Here is a 27,888-nt window from a genome sequence, read left to right as displayed (position 1 = left end):
GAAAATAGACTGAGCAAACGATGGGGCCCACACTAACTAGACAGGACAGGAATGGAAAGACACTGTCTGCAATCACGCAAAAAACCCTGCAAAAAATGCCCAACACGTCTGATGGAAAAATACTGAAGTCACTAAACTTCGCCCACTATATCAGCACTCTGGTATATTCTGAAAGCAGAGCAAAAAGAGGCCAATCTAATAAGGGACAAAAACAAACTGGCACAAACAGTAACATAAGGATGGAAATTCAGCACAGCCCCCGCCGGGGCTGGCTGACCACAACTGTTGTGAATTTGCTTTCTGGCCTGCTTTTGAGTACCCTAGGATCTGCGGTGCCTCCTGAGGTCTTAGTTCACCAGCCTAAACCGCAGATCCTAGGGTACTCAAAAGCAGGCCAGAAAGCGAATTCACAACAGGCGACCAAGTTGATGGCTGATGCAAGAGTGGCATTGTAGAAAGTAGTGGTAGTGTCAGTGTCGTGGAGTGAAGATATGGAGGACAGTGGTAGAATAGAGTCAGAGAGTGTGCGAGTGTCTAGATGTGTGAGGTTTCTGCGGGGGTGTGCATGCTTCTGGACATCGGTGACAGGTGAGGTGGACAGGGATGATAAACTGAGTAGAGGGTGGTCAGATAGGAGATGGGAGGTGGTGAAGTTAGAAAGAGAGCAGAGGCGGGTGAAGGCCAGGTCTAATGTATGCATGTCCGTCTGTGTGGGTGGCTGAGGAGGACCACTGAGTGAGTCCAAAAGATGAAGTAAGGGACATGAGTTTGGAGGCTGCTGAATGTTGGGTGTCAATGGGGATGTTGAAGTCACCCATGATGATGGTGGGAATGTCAGCGGAGAGAAAGTGAAGGAGCCAGGTGGAGAATTGGTCAATGAAGGCAGTGGTCGGGCCTGGAGGTCGGTATATGACGGCCACTTGGAGGTTGGAGGGAGAGTAGATGCGGACAGAGTGGACTTCAAAAGAGGGGAGGACAAGGCAGGGAAGAGGTGGGATTGGGTTGAAGGTGCAGTTGGAAGAAAGGAGAAGGCCCACTCCTCCGACATGTCTGTGGCCAGGGCGAGGAGTATGGATGAAGTGGAGGCCGCCGTAACCTAGCACAGCAGGGGAGGCTGTGTTGGAGGGTGTCAGCCATGTTTCAGTGAGGCCAAGGAAGGAAAAATTACGAGAGGTAAAGAGGTTGGGAATCACATGGAGTTTATTGCAGACGGAGCGGGCATTCCAGAGTGATCCAAAGAGTGGAAACAGGGTGGTGGGTGTCAAGGGCACGGATTTGAGGTGGGAAAGATTTCTGGTGTTTGTGTTGGTTTGGAAATGATAGAAGGGGGTAATGATGGGAGGTATGGGCTGTGGGGGTCCAGGGTTGGGAGATATGTCACCAGCAGTGAGGAGAAGCAGAGAAAGGGAGAGCATATGGGAGAAGGAGGGTTGGTGGCTTGTTTTGTATTTTATTAGGAGAGCTCTGAGGTCGAGGAGCAGGTCAGCAGAGGAGGTCAGGTGGGGAGGCAAGAGGGAAGGAGAGAGTATTATTTGGTTAGCAGGTGCTGGGGTTTGCAGATAGCGATGGAGAGTGAGTAGTGGAGCCAAAACTGTTAGTGCGTATGTCAGCATGGTGAGAGTAATTTAGAAGGCAAAAGAAATTTAGAACATGTAAATGCAGCGGTTAGTCGTACCTTCTGGTCACTTCAGGCTCATTTCAGATGTTATCCTTAGAAGACATCCTTGCAACGACAGACCGAGGTCAGACAGACCTCTAAGTCTGAATTTATACTAACTTAACAGCACATGAAAGGGCCCAGGTGTGATCAGAAAGGGAGGTGCAGCAGGGAGACTGGATGCAGACACAGGAGACGATTAATTAAAGTCACAAGAGGAAATGCAAAGGGAGATAGTATTGCAGCCATAACATATACCAGTGATGGCAGACAGATACAGGGGTGATTGGGGTTCAGGAAAGCTGGGTGATGATGGTATTGCAGCCTGAACACATACCATAGATAGCAGACAGATACTGGGGTGATTGGGGTTCAGGAAAGATGGGTGATGATGGTATTGCAGCCAGAACACATACCAGTGATAGCAGACAGATACAGGGGTGATTGGGGTTCAGGAAAGATGGGTGATGATGGTATTGCAGCCGGGACACATACCATTGATAGCAGACAGATACAGGGATGATTGGGGTTCAGGAAAGATGGGTGATGATGGTATTGCAGCCATAACACATACCATTGATAGCAGACAGATACAGGGGTGATTGGGGTTCCGGAAAGATGGGTGATGATGGTATTGCACCCGGGACACATACCATTGATAGCAGACAGATACAGGGGTGATTGGGGTTCCGGAAAGATGGGTGATGATGGTATTGCAGCCGGGACACATACCATTGATAGCAGACAGATACAGGGGTGATTGGGGTTCAGGAAAGATGGGTGATGATGGTATTGCAGCCAGAACACATACCATAGATAGCAGACAGATATTGGGGTGATTGGGATTTCGGAAAGATGGGTGATGATGGTATTGCAGCCAGAACACATACCTGTGGATGAAGCAGATCGATTGTCAGAGTGATAGTAATAGTGAAGCATAGTAATAATAATAATGAAGCATCTATAGCAGGGAGTCATTTTCAGGCATATTTCAGATGTTATCCTTAGAACGACATCCTTGGAATGACAGACTGACATTATACAGTAACACTATGAAGGGATCGGGGGATGACGGTATCATTGTATTTGTCAGGTTCCTATAAGGTGTCAGGATGTCGCTGTCTATTTCTCCATGGAGGAGTGGGAGTATTTAGAAGGACACAGAGATCTGTACAAGGATGTCATAATGGAGGTTCCCCAGCCCTTCACATCTCCAGGTAATAGACAGGACTAAATACACACGGCCTATAATTATCTGTATGTAGAGAATGAATTCAGTCCCTGTATGTGTTTCCTCCAGATCTATCCAGTAAGAGGACAACACCAGAGAGATGTCCCCGTCCTCTTCTTCCACAGGACTGTAACCAAGAAGATCCCAGTGCTCCTCAGGATCATCAGGTAGATGGAGAGAAGGTGTCAGGAGATCTCCCCTATGATGTGTAGACGGCTGTGAAGGTCTTGTGCTCAGTCTTGTTTTATCCACCAGTATTATATGTTTTATACTTGTGTAATGAGAACGGTGGAGATGGCAGGATTAGAGGTGACACCAGTGACCGGAGATAAACTTTTTACTTCCGATCACAGCTGAGCGGTCATGCTGTGTTCTGACAGTGTGTGAACCGCGGCTCTGTGACCGGCAGGGATGATTTTACCACCAATCAGAAGCGCTACATCAGTGTTTACCACACTGCCACACAGCTTGGGAAACACCGGCTTTTGTGCTGTGCATTTTCCGCTATATTCTGCGATTAAATCGGCAAATATTGCAAATTCGGCGATCTTGAACCGAACATTGAAATATTTGCTCATCTCGCGCCATAATACTGTGTGAGGTGCTGTGGGGCCGTCATACTGTGTGGGAGACCTCATACTGAGCTACATGGCCACACAGGAGAACAATTTCCTTGTGATGAGTCAGATAGAAAGTGAGAAATCCAGGCCTTTGGTCTATCTGATTGCCGTCCTCCTGAATTGATATGGTGTTGTGTGCCAGGAGAGAGACATCAGATAGTACGTTCTGAAGGAAAGCAAAGATATAATGGCAGTAAGAATTCGGATTCCAGGCAGGGAGCATAGCGGAGACACAGAGCAGGAAGAGGTCAGTAGCTCAGGTTTGCTGCACTATTGTGGCTTATAACAAAGGTTATGTACTGCCGCATGTCACCGGAAAGTTCCTGACTGCATAATGCAGAAGAAGCATTAATAAAGTGTTGTGCCTGCCATCTGATGTGTGTTACACCGTCCCTGCGTACTCACCCGGCCATCGCTCCCACGCCGCAGCCCCCCGCCGCCCGACATCCACGTAGGTCGCCTCTGACAGGTGCGCGGTCGGCGGCGTCCCTGCATGCAATGCGCATGCGCCATAGGCCGCGGCCGCGCCTCCCTCCAGCTTCTTGTGCTCTGGCTATGCCCTGACCTGGAAGCACCTCCCTGACCAATGGCAGACCAGACAGGAGCATATCAGGCCACTTCCCCCTGTGGGAGGTGCCTGATTGTTGTGTTTCCAAGCACACTGGCCTCGCTGCATCATGTGCTCTCAGCTCCTGCAGTTCCGTTCTTGCCTGCTCTCCGCAGCAGCCTCTCAGTCCTGTCTCCGGTGTTCCTGCCATCCTACTCCAGTCCTGTCTCCAGTGTTCCTGTTCCATCCTACTCCAGTCCTGCCGTCCTCCAGTGGTCCTGTTCCATCCTGCTCCAGTCCTGCCGTCCTACTCCAGTCTTGCCTCCAGTGTTCCTGTTCCATCCTACTCCAGTCCTGCCGTCCTACTCCAGTCCTGCCTCCAGTGTTCCTGTTCCGTCATCTATACTTCTGTCCCACAGTCCTACTCCGGTCCATCCTGAGCCGCCCCTCTCGGTAGCGGCTACCGTGGTACTCGAACCCCTGGGCCTGCTCCTAACGGTCCCTGTATAGGGGTCGGTTCCACCTGGCAGCTCGCCCGGGGCCCCTCGGTGCCACGGTCCAGAGGGTCCACTCCTGGAGTTTCCGGCTCCAGACTACCCACGCTAACAGTACAATCAGGCCATGGATCCCGCCGGTACCACAGCTGCCACCCAGAAAGAGTTACTCTTCCTGCGGGAAAATCAGGGACGCATTATGTCCATCATGAAGTCCATGGACACCCGTTTGTCGGCCCTGCAGGTGACCGATCCTGGAACTGCCACGTTACTGACCAGTCTTCAACAGGAGCTGGTCCAGCAACAAGATACCCAAGCGTCATATTTTGTCTCACATGGCCTCCTTTGATAGCCGCCTGTCGGCCCTATGTTCTGCCGCCGCAGCTCTGACTCCTCCCCCCGCTCCTACAGCTCTCCCAACACCCCGCCTCGCTTCACTGGGGATCCTAAGCGTTGCAGGGGGTTCTTAAATCAGTGTAGTCTCCACTTTGAATTGTTGCCGCAGCAATATCCCTCTGACCGGGCCAAAGTAGCCTTCATTATGTCCCATCTGGAGGGAGAGGCCCTGTCCTGGTTGAATCCCCTCTGGGAACGTGACGATCCCGTTGTCTCGAGTCTTCCGGTTTTCTTGGATACTTTTCGCAGGGTCTTCAATGAGTCGGGTCGGTTAGCTGTCCTCACTGAATCACTCTTTAATCTACATCAGGGTTCTCTCACGGTCGGTCAGTACGCTATTCGCTTTCGCACTATCTCCTCCGAGCTCGGCTGGAATAACACGGCTTTGGTAGGGGCGTTCTGGCGCGGTCTTTCAGGCAGAATAAAAGATGAACTCGCAGGTCGAGAGACCCCGAACTCATTAGAGGACCTTATTTCGCTGGCTACCCGCATTGACCTACGCTTCCAGGAGCGCGCTCGGGAGTCAGCGAGAGAGAGGAGATTCACCAGGCCAGTCCCCTTTTGCATCCGTTCTGCCAGTCCTCAGTCAGTCAAGCCCATGCAGATTGACCGTCTCAACTTCACGAGGTACGTCAGCAAGAGAGGCGGGCACAAGGTCTGTGCCTCTATTGCGGAGCTTCATCGCACTATATCCGCACCTGTCCTAAGAGACAGGGAAACTCCTCCGCCTAGGTCTGGTAAGAGAGGCCTCCCTAGGCGACGATGGTCCCTCTCAACCTCTTACTATTTCTGTGCTTCTGGTTTCCGGGGAGAGACGTGGGTCCGAGGTGGCCTACGTGGATTCGGGTTCGGCAGGTAACTTCATTCGGCCAGAAGAGGTGGACAAATACCAATTTCCCGTGGTTGCCCTATCTAACCCTCTCCAGATTGCCGCGGTGGATGGCAAACCGCTACAGGTGACCGTCACCTTGGTCACTGAGGAAGTGGAGTTGCAAGTTGGTGCCTTACATCGAGAGAAGATAGCCTTTTACGTTTTGCCTAAGCTCTCCCATGCCATTCTACTCGGTCTCCCATGGTTAAGGACTCATCAGCCTGTCCTCGATTGGTCTTCTGGGGCGATACTCCGCTGGGGGCACCAGTGCCAAGCTCGCTGTCTGATTCCTGTCCACCTGGTGGCCGCTCCTAGGCCGCTCCCAGACCTTCTGGGTCTTCCTCCAGCCTACAGTTCCTACGCCGATGTCTTTGATAAGAAGGAAGCGGAGGTCCTTCCTCCACACCGGCCTTTTGACTGCCCAATTGAACTTGTTCCTGGTTCAACTCCCCCAAGGGGCAGAATCTACCCCCTGTCTCCCGCTGAGACCACAGCTATGTCCGAATACGTTCGAGAGAACCTTGCCAAGGGTTTTATACGGAAATCCTCGTCACCCGCGGGAGCCGGGTTTTTCTTCGTCAAAAAGAAGGACAGAGCTCTACGGCCATGCATTGACTATAGGGGTCTGAATGAAATTACCATTAAGAACAGGTACCCCTTCCACTCATTCTGGAGCTGTTTGATCGTCTTAGAGGAGCCCGGGTCTTCTCCAAGCTGGACCTCAGAGGAGCCTATAATCTGGTCCGCATCCGGGCTGGAGACGAGTGGAAGACGGCTTTCAACACTCGAGACGGCCATTACGAGTACCTGGTCATGCCCTTTGGCCTCTGCAATGCTCCTGCGGTGTTTCAAGAGTTCGTCAATGAGATCTTCCGGGACCTCTTGTACTCCTGTGTGGTCGTATACTTGGACGACATCCTCGTCTTCTCGCCGGATATCTTGTCCCACAGAAAGAGTGTCCGCTTGGTGTTACAGCGTCTTCGGGAGAACCGCCTGTATGCGAAGATTGAGAAATGTCTCTTCGAACAGACCTCCCCTGTTCTTCTGGCTGCACAGTCATCTTGGTGGTGGTGGATCGTTTTTCCAAGATGGCCCACTTCGTCCCTCTGCCCGCTCTTCCCTCGGCTCCGGAGCTGGCTAAAGTCTTTGTCCACCAAATCTTCAGACTCCATGGACTACCTCAACGCATAGTGTCGGACCGAGGGGTTCAGTTTACCTCCAAGTTCTGGCGATCGCTTTGTATGCTCATGAACATTTCCCTTGACTTCTCCTCAGCCTACCATCCACAGTCCAATGGGCAGGTGGAGCGCACCAACCAGACGTTGACTGGGTACCTACGTCATTTCTCCAACGCACACCAGAGCGATTGGGTTGACTTACTTCCCTGGGCAGAGTTCGCTTACAACAACCATGCCAGTGAGTCCTCGGCCAAGTCTCCGTTTTTCATTGTGTTCGGCAGACATCCTGGTGTTCCTCTTCCGATAACTCCTGCCTCCGAGGTACCCGCGGCCAACCCTTTGTCCTCCAAGTTTTCCAAGATCTGGGCCGAGACCAACACGTCACTCAAGAAATCCGCTGATCGGATGAAGAACTTTGCCAACAAGAAGAGATTGGATCCTCCACCCTATCGTGTTGGGGACAAGGTCTGGCTCTCATCCAAATTCATCCGGTTGAAACTGCCTTCTTACAAGTTGGGGCCACGCTACATCGGTCCGTTTGAAATTCTTGGACGTATCAATGAAGTCGCCTACAAATTGAGGTTGCCTGCTTCGCTCCGGGTCCCGAACACCTTCCATGTCTCTCTCCTGAAACCTGTGGTGCTGAATCGCTTCCATTCCTTGCCTGCTTCTGGTCCTCAGCCGGTGGGTGCCGATGATGTCTTTGAAGTGGAGGACATTATCGCCATGAAGAAGGTTAGAGGTAGGACATTTTTCCTTGTTGACTGGAAGGGCTTTGGTCCTGAGGAGAGATCCTGGGAGCCTCAGGAGAATATCAATGCTCCCCGTATCCTCAAGAGATTTCTTGCTAATGTCCGGGGAGGGCGACTTAGAGGAGGGGGTACTGTTACACCGTCCCTGCGTACTCACCCGGCCATCGCTCCCACGCCACAGCCCCCCGCTGCCCGACATCCACGTAGGTCGCCTCTGGCAGGTGCGCGGTCGGCGGCATCCCTGCATGCAATGCGCATGCGCCATAGGCCGCGGCCGCGCCTCCCTCCAGCTTCTTGTGCTCTGGCTATGCCCTGACCTGGAAGCACCTCCCTGACCAATGGCAGACCAGACAGGAGCATATCAGGCCGCTTCCCCCTGTGGGAGGTGCCTGATTGTTGTGTTTCCAAGCACACTGGCCTCGCTGCATCGTGTGCTCTCAGCTCCTGCAGTTCCGTTCTTGCCTGCTCTCCGCAGCAGCCTCTCAGTCCTGTCTCCGGTGTTCCTGCCATCCTACTCCAGTCCTGTCTCCAGTGTTCCTGTTCCATCCTACTCCAGTCCTGCCGTCCTCCAGTGGTCCTGTTCCATCCTGCTCCAGTCCTGCCGTCCTACTCCAGTCCTGCCTCCAGTGTTCCTGTTCCATCCTACTCCAGTCCTGCCGTCCTACTCCAGTCCTGCCTCCAGTGTTCCTGTTCCGTCATCTATACTTCTGTCCCACAGTCCTACTCCGGTCCATCCTGAGCCGCCCCTCTCAGTACCGGCTACCGTGGTACTCGAACCCCTGGGCCTGCTCCTAACGGTCCCTGTATAGGGGTCGGTTCCACCTGGCAGCTCGCCCGGGGCCCCTCGGTGCCACGGTCCAGAGGGTCCACTCCTGGAGTTTCCGGCTCCAGACTACCCTCGCTAACAATGTGTATACTTCTCATCAAGGTCTTGTTAAATAAAGGAAAGTCTATTTTGAACTTTGGTCTCCCTCATTCATCTCTATACCATCTGGTCTGGGCCTACAACGGCAGCAGCAATCTGCAGAGTCGTGAGTTATGACTCTGCCAAATATATATGTTCGGGTAGTGTAGAAAATTGCTTTGGAAAAGCTTCTGGGATCGACTTTGGGATTGCCCCTTGCAGACCTGGGGGGCTGGACCCTCATCTGACCTTGTTTTCCATGGGCACACCGCTGGTGAAGGTTCCGTCTCTGCCTGCTGCACGCGCCATCTTCCTACTCTGTGGTGACATCACCGCTACCCGGTGTTCGGGCGGTGTGGAGATTTCCTTCTGAACAGCATCTGCGTCCTGCCTTAGGCTTGCCCCTTGCTGACCGGGGGGTTTTCGCCCTCTGCTCAAGTTAAGGCAGGGCACATCGTTGAAGTTTCAGTGGAGGACTGCTGCGGGCGCCATCTTCCTCCACCTTCAGTGATGTCCCCAGACGCAACCAATCAGCGATGCGGGATTTCCGTTACAGACAGACAGAATTAGACGATTATATATAGCTGACCCGTGGAAGCGCTGTTAGGCCGTCGTCAGAGTTTGCTCACTCCTTTCTTCAGCCTCCCGGCCATGAAGTTTTACACTTTTGCTACAAATAAACTACGGACTTTCAATATGGATCAGTGAGTGCTGCAGTCCTTACTTTTTTTGGTGAAATTATATATATAGATAGATATGTGTATGTATGTATATATATATTTGTCAGAGTCATATCTCCCGACTCTGCAGATTGCAGCTGTCGTTGTATTATTACACAGGATTCTTATGATGTTACATCGGATCATCTTCTTCTCATTCAGGTCTCTACAATATCGGATCCTCTCAGTGAAGATCTTCTACAAAAGAGAATTTTCCTGATTTCCCCATCAAGGATGGATATGGACAGAGACAACATGGCGGAGAGGATATTACTCCTCACCCTAGAGATCCTCTTCCGTCTCACTGGAGAGGTGAGAGATTCTGATGACGTCACATTACATCATTCTTATCTATGGGAATAACAGATGGACAGAACTGGAGAGGTGAGGACTCTGGAAATGTCTGTAGTGAGATTTATTAATGTGTCTCTCCATAACCAGGATTACACAGTGATGAAGAAGACCTCTAGTGATCGCTTTCAGGACCCTGTGTCTGAGGGATGTGGAAGACCCCTGAGCCCAATCACGGGGCCTCCACCTCACCCCCTGATCCATGAGGACATCAATGACCAGAAGATCCTAGACCTCACCTACAAGATGACTGGGCTGCTGACTGGAGAGGTGACACTGCTGGGAATGCTGTGACATTATACAGTAACACTATGAAGGGATCGGGGGGATGACGGTATCATTGTATGTGTCAGGTTCCTATAAGGTGTCAGGATGTCGCTGTCTATTTCTCCATGGAGGAGTGGGAGTATTTAGAAGGACACAGAGATCTGCACAAGAACGTCATAATGGAGGTTCCCCAGCCCCTCACATCACCAGGTAATAGACAGGACTAAATACACACGGCCTATAATTATCTGTATGTAGAGAATGAATTCAGTCCCTGTATGTGTTTCCTCCAGATCTATCCAGTAAGAGGACAACACCAGAGAGATGTCCCCGTCCTCTTCTTCCACAGGACTGTAACCAAGAAGATCCCAGTGCTCCTCAGGATCATCAGGTAGATGGAGAGAAGGTGTCAGGAGATCTCCCCTATGATGTGTAGACGGCTGTGAAGGTCTTGTGCTCAGTCTTGTTTTATCCACCAGTATTATATGTTTTATACTTGTGTAATGAGAGCGGTGGAGATGGCAGGATTAGAGCTGATCATAGATGGGACTTCTCTATCTGTCGGTGACTTTTACAATATTTGTTTCAGGGAGAAGATCTGACCCATATTAATACTACAGAGACATATGTGAGGGGTGATGAGCGGTGTAAAGAGGAGATTCCCACATATGACTACCCAGGTGAGTAGTAACCACTGAATGCAGAGAAGTCACAGATTCCTCTCAGTCACCGGCTGTGGCTGCTTTAACGGTGGTGTAGTCCAGCCGTATTACCATGATCACCATTTTGCCTCTAGACCTCAACATTCTCCTCCACCCAAAATTGTTCAAATGACTTTGGGCATTGAAAGCCCTTTTCTATAGAACTTACAACCTGGAGGATCCACCTAACCCCTGTGATTAGGAGACGCTGACCGTTACCTGCCCAGATCTGTAACTATAAAGCCTAATGACAGCGTACGTAGAATGTGCTGACAGGTTAGAAAATCCCTTGAAGAAAAATATTATGATGGGCCTGTAAGAGAAAGCGGAGGGTAATGATGCTGTTGGCTTCCTAGATCCCTGAGATCTTATCGGATGAATCTTCTCTCCCTTCTGTGCTGCTGAATGTCTCATGGTCCCTACAAGACCAGGTCCAGTCTTTCTGGCCAAACTTCCCTTTTATGATCGACAACAGTAAATGTGCAGTGAGGCCGAGTGTGAATTTCTGTACAATAACAGCAGAGTTTCTCTTTATCCTGACTTTTCAATTTGTGTTAAAAGTAGCATAATTTTCGGACTATAAGATGCTTGAGGAAAATGGGGGGTACATCTTATAGTCCGGATGTACCGACTCTGGCTATGATGGGTAGGTGGGGGAACGGCATCGGCGGAGCATCGGGTCACAGGAGGCTGGAGCCGGTGGCTGCGGCTAACTCCTGTTCCCGCTGCTAAAGAGAAATTAATATTCACTGCATTCCACTCCCATGGGCTTGAAGGGCAATGAATATTCATTTCTCTTTAATAATAGTATCTTGATCTGATTACACCCCCCACCTCGGTCCTGGTATGCATGGCCCCATCCTTATAATTGGCTCCCATCCAAATCCTTGTATGCATGGCCCCATCAGAAAACATTAAAAAACAAATCATTACACTTACTTACCCCGTGCTCCCTCGCAGCGTCCTGCTCTGGTGCCAGGAACTGCTATATGCTTGTAAGCAGCGCATGGCAGGGACGTCATGTACTGCTCACAAGCAGAGCACAGCTGCCAGGACTGTGGACACAAAGGACAGTGAGTATTCATTGCTCTTCAGTAGCGCGCAGTGTCAGCCACCGGCTTCCTGCTGCTACTGGCGGTCACGTGTGCCACTACGTAAGAGAAATGAATATTCATGAATTCTCACTGTTCTCAGCGCTGCTTACAAGCATAAAGCAGTTGCTGGCACCGGAGCAGGAGGCTGCAAGGGAGCGCCGGGTAGGTAAGTGTAATGGTTTGTTTTTTTAATGTTTTCTGATAGGGCCATGCATACCAGGATAGGAATGGGGGTGGGGGCCACTTATAAGTATGGGGCCCTGTATACCAGGACGGGATGGGGCTGTAGGCTACCAGCAGGTGCGTTGGATGCAGTGACGAGCAGAAAACAGAGCAAGTGTTAATGGGTGTTTTTATATACCCAGAGGAAAAGATAACAACGCTTTCTCCATGCAGGGAGTTAATATATACAAGATGCACAGAAGTATTGGGCGGGCAAATATGTGGAAGTTCAGTATTATGCAGTGACAGCTTGACTTCAGCTGTCAACAGTGGTAACAACAAAAAAAGAATTGCTAACGGCGGGAGAGGAAAAAACGGTAGGGTTCAACTTATCAGACTCTGTTGTCCGAAGGGAGGTGGTTGAAAGATTCCACGATGGCGCCGCAGACGCCGCGTCACGTTGAGGAAGCGGTCCTCGATGTACCGGAGGCGCTGTCTCTTAGCGGCGAAGAAGAGTCCGGGACCTTTTGGTGGGCTGCTGTATGTCCAGATGAGGTGGAGGGTTCTAGTATCAAGGCCGCAGCCGCAGATGTAAAGTGAAAGTCTCCGACGGGAGTCATGCACTCTACACTGTCTGCTGTTAAGCGTTGCACAGTATGGTCAGCGCTTCCTGCCTGCAGTCGCGTAGGGTCGGCATCCGGCAGCAGTAAGTGGTCACTGGTGCTGTTGCTGGATGTTGGGGGGTGCGCACACAAGCGCAGTTTGTCGTCAGTAGTGTTATCCGCAGGGAGGGAGCAAACCTTCCTCTGCTGCACCTCCTGTCTTCCCGCCAGAAGCCCCAGGTTCCAGCGCACCCCCCTTTTTATATCAGACTCGCCCTTTGCAGCAGAGGTCACAGGTCTGTCCCGGTCAGGTTCTCTGTTCCCCTGCCACACTAGTGGCATTCCCACACTGTTGCCTTTATTGTTCCGGTCCTTCCTCCTACAGGGCCATGCATACCAGGATAAGGATGGGGACATGCATACCAGGATAGGGATGATAGTACCATGCATACTAGGAGGAGATAGGGGACCCTGCATACCAGGATAGGGATGGGACCATGCATACCAGGATATGGATGATGGTACCATGCAAACCAGGACGAGATGGGGCCCTGCATACCAGGATGAGATGGGCCATGCACACCAGGATGAGATGGGACCATGCATACCAGGGCGAGATGGGGCCATGCATACCAAGACGAGATGGGGCCCTGCATACCAGGACGAGATGGGGCCATGCATACTAGGACAAAATGGGGCCCTGCATACCAGGATAGGGATGATGGGGTCATGCATACCAGGATAGGGATGAGGGATACATGCATACTAGGATGAGATGACGGGCCATGCATACCAGGATAGGGATGGGACCATGCATACCAGGATAGGGATGATGGTACCATGCATACCAGGACGAGATGGGGACCCTGCATACCAGGACGAGATGGGGCCATGCACACCAGGACGAGATGGGACCATGCATACCAGGACGAGATGGGGCCCTGCATACCAGGACGAGATGGGGCCATGCATACCAGGACGAGATGGGGCCCTGCATACCAGGATAGGGATGATGGGGTCATGCATACCAGGATAGGGATGAGGGATACATGCATACTAGGGGAAGAGTCTTGAGGAGATCATTTGCATATTCCCAGTGCCTTCTGGGATAAGTGAAGAGTCTCCGCGAGCTCAACGATCACTGGGTTTTGGCCGTTGCAGCTGAAAAGAGGAAATCGGAAAAATTTGGGCTCATCTTTCATCGTTTTTAAGAAATCTCAAGATGGAAGAGGCCAGGAGCCATTTGGTGAGCTGCATTTCTTGCTACATGTTCACAGATTTACCAGTGGAAAAGCCAAACTTCACATGCCACAAATGCAAGCTTGTGTCCCTGTTGGAGGAAAAGTTGCAAAATCTCGAAGAGAGGTTAGCTACGTTGAAGATCATTAAGGAAGGTGAAGAGTTCTTGGACAGAGCAGAATTATCTCTTCATGTTACAGAAAGAGAAGAAATTCGAAGTGCACCTGAAGAAACAGAGAAATGGAGACATGTGACCCAGAGAAGCAGGAGGATCAGGAGGCAGTCAGCACCCATACTGCTCAGAAACCAGTACCAGGCTCTCACGCAGGAAAACAATGAAGAAATACATCAGGATAAGACTTTGCTAACAAGCAGCAACCTTGTACGCCTTCAGAGTCCTCCTGGATGGAGAAAGAAAAATGTTGTGAAGAAGAAACGGAGAGTGGTGGTCATGGGGGATTCCCTGTTGAGAGGAACTGAGGCCGCTATCTGCAGACCGGATATAACTTCAAGAGAAATGTGTTGTCTTCCAGGTGCAAAAATTAAAGATGTGTCTGACAGGATATCAGGACTCTTCAGACCTACAGATGACTACCCATTCCTGCTACTACATGTGGGGACAAATGACACCGCAAGAAACGACCTGGAAACCATCTGCAGAGACTTTGAAGACTTAGGCAAGAAAGTGAAAGAACTGGATAGCGCAGGTGGTCTTCTCTTCCATCCTCCCAGTGGATGGCCATGGAACAAGGAGGTGGAATAAGATTCTGCAGGTGAACAACTGGCTACGTCGATGATGCCGTCAGCAACGATTTGGATTTCTGGATCACGGAGTGAACTACTTATACGATGGACTACTTGCTAGAGATGGGGTGCACCTTACGAAGACTGGTAAGCATGTATTTGGAAGTCGCCTTGCTACACTTGTAAGGAGAGCTTTAAACTAGAACAACATGGGAAGGGAAGCAAAAGACCAGAAAAAGCCATACACCTGACAAATGCTATTGAGAACTCTGCTATTAGAAGTGGAAAGGAAGAACAAAGACGAAAGAATCTAATTAATAAAAATATTGGAGAAAGAGAAACCAATCACAAACTAAAATGTTTCTATACTAATGCACAAAGCATGGGCAACAAACAAGGAGAATTGGAACTACTAACACAGGAAAAGAAATATGATGTCATTGGAATCACTGAAACTTGGTGGGACAATACACATGATTGGAATACAAGACTAGAAGGATACAACTTATTTGCAAGAAACAGACTTGATAAACGAGGAGGGGGTGTCGCATTGTATGTTAGAAACGCGTATATCTGCACAGAGATTGAAGCTTCAGAGACTGGGAGTTCTGTGGAAACTGTTTGGGTAAGAATACAAGGACAGAACAACGGAAAGGACACCATTGTAGGCATTTACTACAGGCCGCCTGTGCAAGCTGAAGCTATGGATGAACTCTTTATGCATCAAATGGCCAAGTTCTCCAAAAAATATGACATAGTTGTCATGGGAGATTTCAACTATCCAGACATTTGTTGGGAATCTCTCTCAGGCAAAACTAACAGGTCAAGGAAATTCTTATCCTCTCTTGCTGACAACTTTATCTTCCAAAAGGTAAGGGAGAAAACAAGGGGAACTGCTACCTTGGATCTAATCCTTATAAACTGGGAGGAAATGGTTGAGGAGGTAAAAGTGGCTGGGACCCTAGGAGGTAGCGACCATGCTATTTTAGAATTTTGGATAACTAGAGGCGGAAGACCTGTGAAGACTCAGACGTCAAGGTTAGATTTCAGAAAGGCAGATTTTAAGGGATTCAGAAAGAGAATTGGAGGGATCCAATGGCTGGATATCCTTAAAGACAAAAATGTCCAGGAAGGATGGGAAATCTTGAAAAATGAAATTCTCAAAGCACAGTTGTTAATTCCGAAAAGAGGGAAGAATAGGAAGCAGTTAAGGAAACCAGGATGGATGAACACAGAACTTAAGCACATGCTAAAAAGGAAGAAAAAAATGTTTATAAAATGGAAAGAGGGAGGCATATCTAAAGAAGAATATAATGCTGTCTGCAGAACCTGCAGGGCACAAATCAGATTATCTAAAGCTGAAAATGAATTGAGGCTTGCAAGAGATGTCAAAAGCAATAATAAAGGATTTTGGGGATATGTCAAAAGTAAAAGAAAAGTCAAAGATGCTATAGGATTTTTACAGGATGAAAATGATGAAATGGTAAGACAGGATGTTGAGAAGGCTGAACTTTTAAATTCCTATTTTGCATGTGTTTTCTCTCAGAAAGGAAATGTAACATCAACTGTTATTCACTGTCCTATTAAGGGAATAGAAGAATCCAGGATATCTATAAACAGAAAGATAGTGAGGAAACACTTAGCTAACCTAAATGAATTCAAGTCTCCAGGTCCAGATGAATTACACCCCAGAGTACTGAAGGAGATAGCAGAAGAAATTTTTGAACCCCTCTCTATAATCTTTGAAAATTCTTGGAGAACAGGAGAAGTGCCAGAAGACTGGAGAAGAGCAAATGTTGTTCCTATCTTCAAAAAGGGGAAGAAGGTGGACCCAGGTAACTATAGGCCGGTGAGTCTGACTTCTATACCAGGAAAGATCTTTGAACAAATTATTAAACAACATGTATGTCAATACCTGGATAAGAATGAAGTGATTAAACAGAGTCAGCATGGGTTTGTAACTAATAAGTCATGTCAGACTAACTTAATTTCCTTCTATGACGGTATCACTGATTGGGTAGATCAAGGAAATGCTGTAGATATAGTATATCTTGACTTCAGCAAAGCATTTGACAAAGTCTCTCATACAATCCTTATTGAAAAAATGATTAAGTATGGAATGGACAAGGCAACTGTTAGGTGGATTCATAACTGGCTTAGTGATCGGACCCAAAGAGTGGTCGTAAATGGCTGCACATCCAGTTGGAAGAATGTCTCAAGTGGGGTACCACAGGGCTCTGTCCTGGGCCCTGTATTGTTCAACATCTTTATCAACGATTTAGATGAAGGAATTGAGGGTAAACTGATTAAATTTGCTGATGACACAAAGCTAGGAGGGATAGCTAATACTAGAGAAGAGAGAGAGAGGATTCAAAAAGATTTAAATAAACTGGAGAAGTGGGCAGCAACTAACAGAATGGTTTTTAACAGGGAGAAATGCAAAGTACTACATCTGGGCAATAAAAATGGAAAAAGCATATATAGAATGGGAGGAATAGGGCTAAGTGACAGCACATGTGAAAAAGACTTGGGTATACTAATAGATCACAGACTGAATATGAGTCAACAGTGTGATGCAGCAGCAAAAAAGGCAAATGCAATTCTAGGATGTATTAACAGAAGCATACAGTCTAGATCACGTGAAGTCATTATTTCCCTCTACTCCTCTTTGGTCAGACCTCATCTGGAATATTGTGTCCAGTTTTGGGCACCACATTTTAAAAAAGACATCAACAAACTGGAGCAAGTTCAGAAAAGAGCGACCAGAATGGTGACCGGTCTGCAAACCCTGTCTTATGAGGAAAGGTTGCAGGATTTGGGAATGTTTAGTTTGCAAAAGAGAAGACTGAGAGGAGACTTAATAGCTGTCTACAAATATCTAAAGGGCTGTCACATTGTAGAAGGATCAACTTTATTCTCATTTGCACAAGGAAAGACTAGAAGCAATGGGATGAAACTGAATGGGAGGAAACACAGATTAGATATTAGAAAAAACTTTTTGACAGTTAGAGTGATCAATGAGTGGAACAGGCTGCCACGAGAAGTGGTGAGTTCTCCTTCAATGGAAGTCTTCAAACAGAGGCTGGACAGACATCTGACTGGGATGATTTAGCGAATCCTGCTTTGAGCAGGGGGTTGGACCAGATGGCCCAGGAGGTCCCTTCCAACTCTACGATTCTATGAGATGAGGGGCCATGCATACCAGGATAGGGATGAGGCCATGCATGCCAGGATGGGGATGAGGTGGCCATGTGTATCAGAATGGGGATGTGAGGACCATATATACCAGGATAGGGGATATTAAGTACAGAATTGACCACATTTTTTGCTTCAATTTGTTTTTCCTAATTTCCGCCACTAAAACCTAGGTGCGTCTTATCGTTCAAAAAATACGGTAAGTGTCAATTTTCTGTACAATAACAGAGTTTCCCTTTAGCCTGAAATTTCAATTTCTTTTAAAACAAACTAACTTCAAGGAGGATTGTGATAATCAACAGGACAAACATTCCACCTGTGCCCTGATAGATCTCTAAGCTGTGCGTGGCTGAGGGCTGTAATATACATTTATTCCCGCCTGCAGGAGATGTGTTGGCTCCAGCCCTGGTTTCATAGATTTACTAAACGTCATGAATTCCATTATGTTTTCCATCCTAAGGAATTCAGATTACTGCACAATCTCTCCTGAAATGGTGGCGCTAATACATTCTCTCCTCTTCTGGTCAGGATTCATAGTAGCTCCAATGGTCCACCATAAATGAGGGCAGCTCCAGTTTAGTGTTCACCCCTAGTACATACGTTGTTGTTGGGGATATAACATTTTTTTTGTTCTATGTCTTTTTTTAACCTGCTCATTCTGTATGATAGTTTGATTGTGGTGGGATCGGCCTTCCTGCCTAATGTGAGTCTGTAACTCCCTGATAGTCTTGAAAAAAATCTCTCCATTGCCTCTTCCAAATGTCTAAGATCTAAATTTAAAGGGAACCCGTCAGCAGGATTGTGCTCAGTAACCTACAGACACTGTCAGGTCGGCGCTGTTATACTGATTGCATTGATACCTGGTGGTGAAATCCGTCTTGTGGTTGTTGTTTAATCTGTATTTGTAGTTTTCAGTTAATGAGATTCTCGTGCTCTGGGGCGTGGCTGTGGGCGGGGCTTTATGTGGTGCTCTAATTACATATGTATCTGTATTGGCTTATGACAGGTCACTGATCCCTCACTGACCTGCCCCCCATTTTTACATAATGCATATAATAGTGTTGATATTATTGTTGATAATGCCTATAATATTGTGGCTATTGTGAGGCTTAGAAAAAAAAATTTTCACATGACACTGGCGGCGCCTGTCCAATAGCCTCTACCTCTTACTTATAGATGGTACTGCGCAGGTGCCGCCATCACCGGTGACATTTTTCTGGATGTAATTTTTTATGTAAAATAGGGGGCAGGTCACTGAAGGATCAGTGTTATTAATGAGTCACCGAGGAGGAAAAACAAAAAGCATGCTAAGCCCAGAAAACCGGAGAGGTTGGTAACTAGCGGATTGCAGACCCTTGATCTTATCCACAACAACTAGCAGTAGCCGTGGAGCATGCCTACGGTGGTCCTAGACGCCTTGTCATGGCCGGAGAACTAAATAAGCCTAAAGAAAGAAAAGGGAAAATCTAACCTGCCCCAGAGCAGACCCCAAAGGAATAGACAGCGCCCAACATGTATTGTCGGTGAAACAAGATGAAAACACAAACACAGATAGAAAGATAGGATGAGCAAACGGTGGGGCCCACACTAACTAGAAAGGATAGCAAAGGAAAGCTGCTGTCTGCAATCCAAAAAAACCCTGCCAAAAAGATGTCCAACACGTCTGATAGGAAAAATCCCTATATCAGCACTCAGGTATATTCTGAAGACAGAGCAAAAGAGATCAACTGATCAGGGACAAAAACAAACTGAAATAATCAGAGACAAAAATGGGAATTCAGCACTGCCCCAGCCGGGGCTGGCTGAACACAAAAAACTAAGTAACCAGACCAAAACTCATATGAACAATAGCAGAGCAAACTTAGCTTTGAGAAGGCAGGAACCAAACTGGAAACCAGAAGCCACAGGCAGGAGAAATCACCAGCAAGAAAATAGGGAGTCGGCTGCCTTAAATCCAATCAAAGACTCCTGATGTCCAATCGCAGTCCTCCTCCTCAGGTGGCAGGTCTCTGCCATTTAGATCAGCTTCATTACCTCCTTTCACCAACAGAGGGAGTCCAGATAGAGAACTCATTACTCCTCTGTCAGCACAGCCAGCTCCATCACCCTCACCAGAAGCCAGAGGTGAACCAGAAAATGCATTCACAACAGTACCCCCCCTTGAGGAGGGGTCGCCAAACCCTCATCCACGCCACCAGGTCGATCAGGATGGGCCCAATCTATTGGTATGAATATCAGAGGCAGAGACCCAAGAATTGTCCTCCTGGCCATAACCCTTCCACTTGACCAAATACTGGAGTCTCCGTCTAGCCAGACGAGAATCCAGTATTTTCTCTACCTCATATTCCACATTACCTTTAACCAATACAGGGTCAGGAGGTGCCGCCATAGGAACTACTGGCTCAACAAACCTCTTCAACAGCGACTTATGAAACACGTTATGGATCTTAAACGTAACAGGAAGAGCCAATCGAAAAGAAACCGGATTAAGAATCTCCAAAATCTTGCAAGGTCCAATAAATCTTGGCTTGAACTTTGGAGAAGCCACCTTCATAGAGATATTCTTTGATGATAACCAAACCATATCACGCACTTTAAACCGGGGACCAATGGTCCTATGCCGGTTGGAAAACCACTGGGCCTTTTCCTGGGAGAGAGACAACTTATCCACCACTTGGTCCCAAATCTGCTGCATTCTCTCTACAACAGTGTCAACACCTGGGTAGGCTGAAGATTCCACTTGCCCTGAAGAAAATCGAGGATGAAACCCAAAGTTACAGAAAAAGGGCGACATCAAGGTGGCAGAACTAGCTCTATTATTTAAAGCGAATTCGGCCAAGGGCAAAAATGAGACCCAATCATCCTGATCAGCAGATATAAAACATCTTAAATAGGACTCCAAAGTCTAGTTTGTTCTCTCTGTCTGCCCATTAGTCTGAGGGTGAAACTCAGAGAAGGACAACTGAATTCCCAGCTTGGAGCAAAAAGCTTTCCAGAATCTGGAAACAAACTGAACTCCTCTGTCCGATACAATGTTCTCAGGAATTCCATGCAACTGAACCACCTGTTGTAAAAACAAGGGTACCAACTCTGAGGAAGATGGCATCTTTGGGAGTGGTACAAGGTGGACCATCTTAGAGAATTTATCACAAATCACCCAGATAACAGTAATTCTCTGAGAGACAGGAAGATCAGAAATAAAATCCATTGAAATCCATGGCAAGGGCATCAACAACCCACTAGAGCGAGAACAGGGTTTAGACTGGGAACAAGTCCCACAGGACTGCACAAAATTCCTGACATCACGAGATAAGGCAGGCCACCAAAAAGACAGACTCACCAAATCTCTGGTACCAAAAATACCTGGATGACCAGCCAATGCGGAGCAATGAACTTCAGACATCACTCTCTTCCTCCACTGGTCAGGAACATACAACTTTCCCATAGGACAACGCTCAGGTTTGTCCTCCTGAAATTCTTCCAGAGCACGTCTCAAATCGGACGAGATGGCAGAAAGAACTACCCCCTCACCTAGGATGGTAGTAGGCTTGGTCACAATAGGAGAATCAGCAAAGAAACTCCTAGAAAGGGCATCTGCCTTAACTTTCTTGGAAGAAAGGAGACCACAAAATTAAAACGAGTAAAAAAACAAGGCCCACCTAGCCTGTCTAGGATTCAAGCATTTGGCCGACTCAAGGTAAATCAAATTCTTGTGGTCAGTGAGGACCACAACTTGATGTCTAGCTCCCTCCAACCAATGTCTCCACTCCTCAAATGCGCATTTCATGGCTAACAATTCCCGATTCCCCACATCATATTTGCGTTCAGATGGGGAGAACTTTCGGGAAAAGAAGGCACAGGGATTCATTTTAGACGTCACTGGATCTTTTTGGGACAAAACAGCTCCTGCACCAATCTCTGAAGCGTCTACCTCAAAAGGAAGTGAGACATCAGGTTGCCATAAAACCGGAGCAGAAGTGAACCTCCGCTTCAGCTCCTGAAAGGCCGAAACAGCCTCTGAAGACCAATTCAGCACATCAACACCCTTCTTAGTTAAATCAGTCAGTGGTTTGGCAATACCAGAAAAATTAGCTATAAATTTACGATAAAAATTAGCAAAACCCAAAAACTTCTGGAGAGCCTTCAAAGAAGTGGGCTGAACCCAATCATAAATGGCCTGCACCTTGGCCGGGTCCATTTCAGTAGTTGACGGAGACAAAATAAATCCCAAAAATGAAATCCTCTGTACACCAAAAAGGCACTTCCATCCCTTAACATACAGGGAATTCTCCCTCAAAATCCGTAACACAGTCCGAACATGTTCCACATGAGAATCCCAATCACTAGAAAAGATCAAAATATCATCCAAATAGATGATCAAAAACTTATCCACAAAGTCCCGGAAAATATCATTCATAAAGGATTGGAAGACAGAAGGGGCATTAGTGAGCCCAAAAGGCATCACCAGGTACTCAAAATGTCCCTCCGGAGTATTAAACGCCATCTTCCACTCATCCCCATGCTTGATGCGAATAAGATTATACGCCCCCCTGAGATCAAGCTTAGTAAACCAGCAAGCACCTTTAACTCTGGAGAATAAATCAGAAATCAGGGGTAACGGATACTGATATTTAACCGTAATTTTGTTGAGGGAACGATAGTCAATACAAGGCCTTAATGAACGATCTTTCTTGGCCACAAAAAAAACCCCTGCACCTAAGGGTGAAGAGGATGGTCTAATATGACCCTTTTCCAATGACTCCTTAATATAAGATCGCATAGCCTCGTGTTCGGGTACAGATAAATTGAAAAGTCGACCCTTGGGAAATTTACACCCAGGCCTCAACTCAATTGCACAGTCATAACTCCAATGAGGAGGCAAAGACGCAGACTTACTCTCACTAAATACATCCTAAAAATCAGCCAAATAGTCGGGAACATCATGCGACTGGGGAGAGGTGGAGAAAACAGGAGTGTTGCCAAGAGCACACCGACAACCCCAAATCACCACAGATACAGATTTCCAATCCAAAACTGGATTATGAATTTGCAACCAGGGAAAACCCAGAACAATGGTATCATGCAAATTATGCAAGACCAAAAATCTGCAATTTTCTTGGTGGTCTGGGGCGACACGCATTATCACCTGGGTCCAAAACTGAGGTTTATTCTTCACCAAAGGAGTAGCATCAATACCCCTCAAAGGAATAGGCGTCCGCAGAGGTGTCATAGGAAAACCACAACGTTTAGCAAAATCCAAGTCCATCAGGTTCAGAGCCACTCCTGAATCCACAAAAACCTTAGCGGAAAATGTGGATAAGGAGCAGATCAGAGTAATTGCCAAAAGAAACTTAGGTTGTACACCACCCACAGCAAATGTGTGTGCAAAACATTTCTGAAGACAGAGCAAAAGAGATCAACTGATCAGGGACAAAAACAAACTGAAATAATCAGAGACAAAAATGGGAATTCAGCACAGCCCCAGCCGGGGCTGGCTGAACACAAAAAACTAAGTAACCAGACCAAAACTCAAATGAACAATAGCAGAGCAAACTTGGCTTTGAGAAGGCAGGAACCGAACTGGAAACCAGAAGCCACAGGCAGGAGAAATCACCAGCAAGAAAATAGGGAGTCGGCTGCCTTAAATCCAATCAAAGACTCCTAATGTCCAATCGCAGTCCTCCTCCTCAGGTGGCAGGTCTCTGCCATTTAGATCAGCTTCATTACCTCCTTTCACCAACAGAGGGAGTCCAGATAGAGAACTCATTACTCCTCTGTCAGCACAGCCAGCTCCATCACCCTCACCAGAAGCCAGAGGTGAACCAGAAAATGCATTCACAGCAGATCAGTGTCATAAACCAATACAGATGAATATGTACGCAGAGCACCACATAAGGCCCCACCCACAGCCCAACCCACAGCCACTCCCACAACCCCACCCCGAAGCACGAGAATCTCATTAACTGAAAACTACAAATACAGATTCAACAATAACCAGCCCGCAGCTTCCCAGAAAAAGCATGTCTATTAGATGTGCCAATTCTGATGCTTTTCCTAGCTCTTCCCACTTGCCCTGTAGCTGTGGGAAATGGGGTTCGTATTTGTATGTTTGTGGGTTTGTGGTGTTGATGTCACCCTTGTATTGTCAGGTGACATCAAGCCCATGGCTTAGGCTAGTTTCACATTTGCGATTCTGGGCACAGCGCCCCCTGCCGCGCCTCCTCCGGTAGCTCCGCCTACCGGCGCAAGACGCTGCATGCGTCCTGCGTCCCCTATCTTTATCACTGGGGACACAGGTCATGAACAGTCTGCGTTTCGCGGCGCATTCGTCCTTTTGATGGTGCGCCGAGCGCAACCAAAATGCAACAGGTTGCGTTCGGCGCTGGTCGGCGCACCGTCAGAAGGACCCATGCGCCGCCAAACAGACTGCGCATGACCTGCGTCCCCAGTGATAAAGATAGGGGACGCAGGAAGCATGCAGCGTCGTGCGCCGGTAGGTGGAGCTACCGGAGGAGGCTCGGCAGGGGGCGGGGCTTAGCGGCGGCCGTGCGCAGGCCGTCGCTGCGCCCAGAATCGCAAATGTGAAACTAGCCTTAATAATGGAAAAGTGTTTATCCATTACGAACCCCATAGTTACATGGTAAATAAAGACACAGCCAGAATAAGGTCTTTTATTAGAAATAAAACAAAACAGTTTTCCTTTTTCAAAAATAGCAAACACAGTTATACTCATCTAACACCTAAGTGCAAAGCACCAAAATTGGCGCATCTAATAGATGTGCCTTTTCTGGGCAGCTGCAGGCTGCTATTTTTAGGCTGGGGGTCAATATCCATGGCCCCTTACAAGCCTAAGAATACCAGCCCCCCAGTTGTCAGCTTCAGCAAGGCTGGTTGTCAAAAATAGGGGGGGACTCCATGCCGTTTTTTTAAAATAATTTATTTAAATAATTAAAAAAACAGTGTGACGACCCCTCTATTCTTGATAACCAGCCTTGCTGAAGCTGACAGCTGAGGGTTGCAGCCCCCAGTTGTGAGTTTTGCCAGACAGGTTATAGAAAATACAGGGGATCCAACACCGGTATTTTCATTCATTTATTTAGTTTTAGTGCAGGCGGTGGGTGAGGAATACTCCCATCATCCGCTCCTGCTGTCACTGTACTTAGCAGCAGCAGGTGTAGGTTGATGGGAGTAATAATCCCAAAAGCCCCCACCTGCAGTCATCATTCTGACTTTAATAGAACTCTCCTCATTCTCCCCGTTGGCAGAGCAGAGGAGAATAATGAGAGTGTCTTCAGCACCCGCCGGCGGGGAACAGCGCTTACTGTAGCACTTCTTCCCTGCCGGCCGCCCATGTGGTACTGATACTGCACACGGGCGGTATACGGTTGTCACATTTTGCCACAAATATTACACACATGGACGTCTCCGGTACCGGAAATATCAGGACGTGTGAACCCGGCCTTATACACAGTTCTCTTTAAATGCCTAATATTTCTTCTTGAAACTCATCTGACAGAAAATATTGGAGCTTACAATAGTATAGATTGTGAAGTCTCTGAGACCCGTACGCCAGAGAGGTTTCACCACTAGTTACTCATTTATTACTGATGGAGACTGTGGAGTTTGATCATTTCAGTAGTTCCTAATCAGGCCCCATTATTATTATCTGACGTGTGTCACTTTATGTGGTGGTAAGTTTGGAATTTTTCACAAAGGATAATAGAAAATAAATGGATCTTACAAATTATTTTCCATCTTCGCACTATACCCTACATACGATTGTACACTACTGTCTGGGCACATGGCAGTGTTCAGAAGGGAAGGAGTGCCATTTAGCTATTTGAATGCAGATCTTGCTGGAATAGTTTGCAGACACAATGTATTCGGAGCACTGTTCATGGTCACCTGGAAGCTCAAAAGATGTCCACCATGAACATGCTTGGCTCTATCTTCTCTGCTTTCCATATCCCAAGGATTGCCTCGCTCATCACCCTATAACACCCTCACATGGATTTGACATTACACAGGGACCCCTAGGCTTGGACCATGGTGTTATCTGCTATTCTGTGGTGTTCGATGGCAAGAAGAATAGTCAGGTAGCTGGGTCAGAACCAGAAGGACAGAATACAGGATCAGAAGACACAAGAGTAGTCAGTAAACGGGCCACGGTCACAGCAGGAAACAAATACACAAGCCGCAAGCTGAGCACAGAGGACTGAACCAGAGGAGAACAACGCTGTATCTGGCAGATTCCGGCCATGTGCTTTGCGCTTTAGTAGGGTGTGGTACTTTCCAATTGGCTGAAGTAGGGAGCAGATTACTCCAGCTGGACAGCAGGAACAGATCCCAGATGAGATTGGACACACCATATGCAGAATCCCTAATATAACTAAATGACAGAAAAACAGAACAGTCGAAATCCCCATAAAGTGATTCCATTTTATAAATTAATTCACTGAGGGTTATAATCCTTAGGAGGAGTGAATATTGTGACTCCACAGCCACTTTCTGGAAATTAACACTCAGTGGATGTTGGAGAGTGAAAATTACACATTTGTCATTTTATTACCCAGCACATAGTGCCCAGATTGTGCTCCAGGAGACACCGCAAATTAAGTGGATTCTTCTCACTATAATATTGCTAAATACAGGGATCCTAAATGTTGTTTGCGCACACTGCAAGACTCCGAAGTGAGAGCGGATTTTGCTGGATTGGTTTATAGAAAACCTGTTGCTTTTCAACAGCCTTTGAGCCACTAATAGTGTGGGAACCTCTGTTTTTCCATTGACAGATGATGGACCTGAGTGGGGACTTGTTTTTTGTGAGATGAGAATTGGTATTTTTTTCGCCTACATAACATTGATTGGTTTCTTTTTATTCGATATTTGGGAGGCAGAATGAACAAACAGTTGAACACCGCACACTACTGGCTCATCCAACAAGGTTTTCTATTAGACTGTGAAGTGTCATTGTCTTGGTAAATAATTAAAGTTTTTTACATAGCTTGCCATTTTTATGGACAGTTTAAGTAGAAATGTTCAAAAATATAAAACTCAAGGATATTTTATTAAAAAAGAATTGTTTTTTTATCTTAGCAGATGACTGTACCAGGAGATCAGAGGGACAGCTGACATCTTCAGTTTTTAAATCTGATGTTCTTGAGATCCTACAAGATACAACTGAAGTGAATGCCATTACTCCAGATATACCATCATCCATTCACAGCAAAGATCTGTCATCTGATCCTATGAAACAGGTCCCATCTTCTGATTCACTACTGACTACTAAGGAAAATCAAAGTCACAAAAGAAGCAATAAAAAAAAAACTGCTCCTAAAGCAAAGAATTCATATTCATGTTCAGAATGTGGGAAATGTTTTGCACAGAAATCAAATTTTGTTGCCCATCAGAGAACCCACACAGGGGAGAAGCCTTTTTCCTGTTCAGAATGTGGGAAATGTTTTGCACATAAATCATATTTTGTTACCCACCAAAGAACTCACACAGGGGAGAAGCCTTTTTCATGTTCAGAATGTGGGAAATGTTTTGCACAGAAATCACATTTTGTTACCCATAAGAGAACTCACACAGGGGAGAAGCCTTTTTCCTGTTCAGAATGTGGGAAATGTTTTAACAGTAAATCAGATTGTGTTAAGCACCAGAGAATCCACACAGGGGAGAAGCCTTTTTCATGTTTAGAATGTGGGAAATGTTTTGCACAGAAATCAAATGTTGTTACCCACCAGAGAACTCACACAGGGGAGAAGCCTTTTTCCTGTTAAGACTGTGGGAAATATTTTAACCAGAAGGATCTTCTTGACCGCTATCAGAGCAGTCACATAAAGAAGGAGCCATTTTCATTTTTCTTAATGCGGGAAATATTTTACTTGGAAATCAACTGTTAATAAACATCAGAGACGTCACATAGGGGAGAAGCCTTTTTTATGTTCAAAATGTTGGAATAGTTTTAACCAAAATTGAATCTTCTTAAATGGGTTGTCTCTTGAGATTCCTCATCTTTGCTGACAAAAGAATAAAACTAAACCTTATTAACTCCAAATGTAAAACTATACCCATAATTCACCCCCTGAAGGTTAGTTAGTAGGTGACTAATAGAAAAAACATGTACCCCACAGTTCAGTATATAGGGTGAGGTGACGTATT

At 47.1% G+C, this 27,888-nt stretch overlaps 1 protein-coding gene across 1 annotated transcript; it reads left to right on the top strand.

The window, feature by feature from the left end:
* Window positions 1–1,046: 1,046 nt before the first annotated feature.
* LOC141075495 (gastrula zinc finger protein XlCGF66.1-like) lies at window positions 1,047–27,647 on the top strand. Its single transcript, XM_073562581.1, has 5 exons — window positions 1,047–1,091; window positions 10,074–10,197; window positions 10,281–10,378; window positions 10,577–10,667; window positions 26,821–27,647. Exons 1-5 carry the CDS (start codon window positions 1,047–1,049, stop codon window positions 27,504–27,506), a joined length of 1,044 nt encoding a protein of 347 aa, XP_073418682.1. The 3' UTR covers window positions 27,507–27,647.
* Window positions 27,648–27,888: the final 241 nt, after the last annotated feature.

The sequence above is a fragment of the Dendrobates tinctorius genome, unplaced genomic scaffold, assembly GCF_039654945.1.
Source record: "Dendrobates tinctorius isolate UK_male_01 unplaced genomic scaffold, ASM3965494v1 ptg000358l, whole genome shotgun sequence".
NCBI classification, from domain to species: Eukaryota; Metazoa; Chordata; class Amphibia; order Anura; family Dendrobatidae; genus Dendrobates; species Dendrobates tinctorius.
This window is presented reverse-complemented; position numbering and strand designations above follow the sequence as displayed.

Bases quoted from the DNA above. Each gene is read 5' to 3' on its own strand.
- LOC141075495 (XM_073562581.1), top strand. From the start codon at position 1,047: ATGTCTGTGGCCAGGGCGAGGAGTATGGATGAAGTGGAGGCCGCC. The intron at 1,092-10,073 runs GTAACCTAGCAC...TGTATGTGTCAG, and splicing joins TGGATGAAGTGGAGGCCGCC to GTTCCTATAAGGTGTCAGGA. The intron at 10,198-10,280 runs GTAATAGACAGG...TGTTTCCTCCAG, and splicing joins CCAGCCCCTCACATCACCAG to ATCTATCCAGTAAGAGGACA.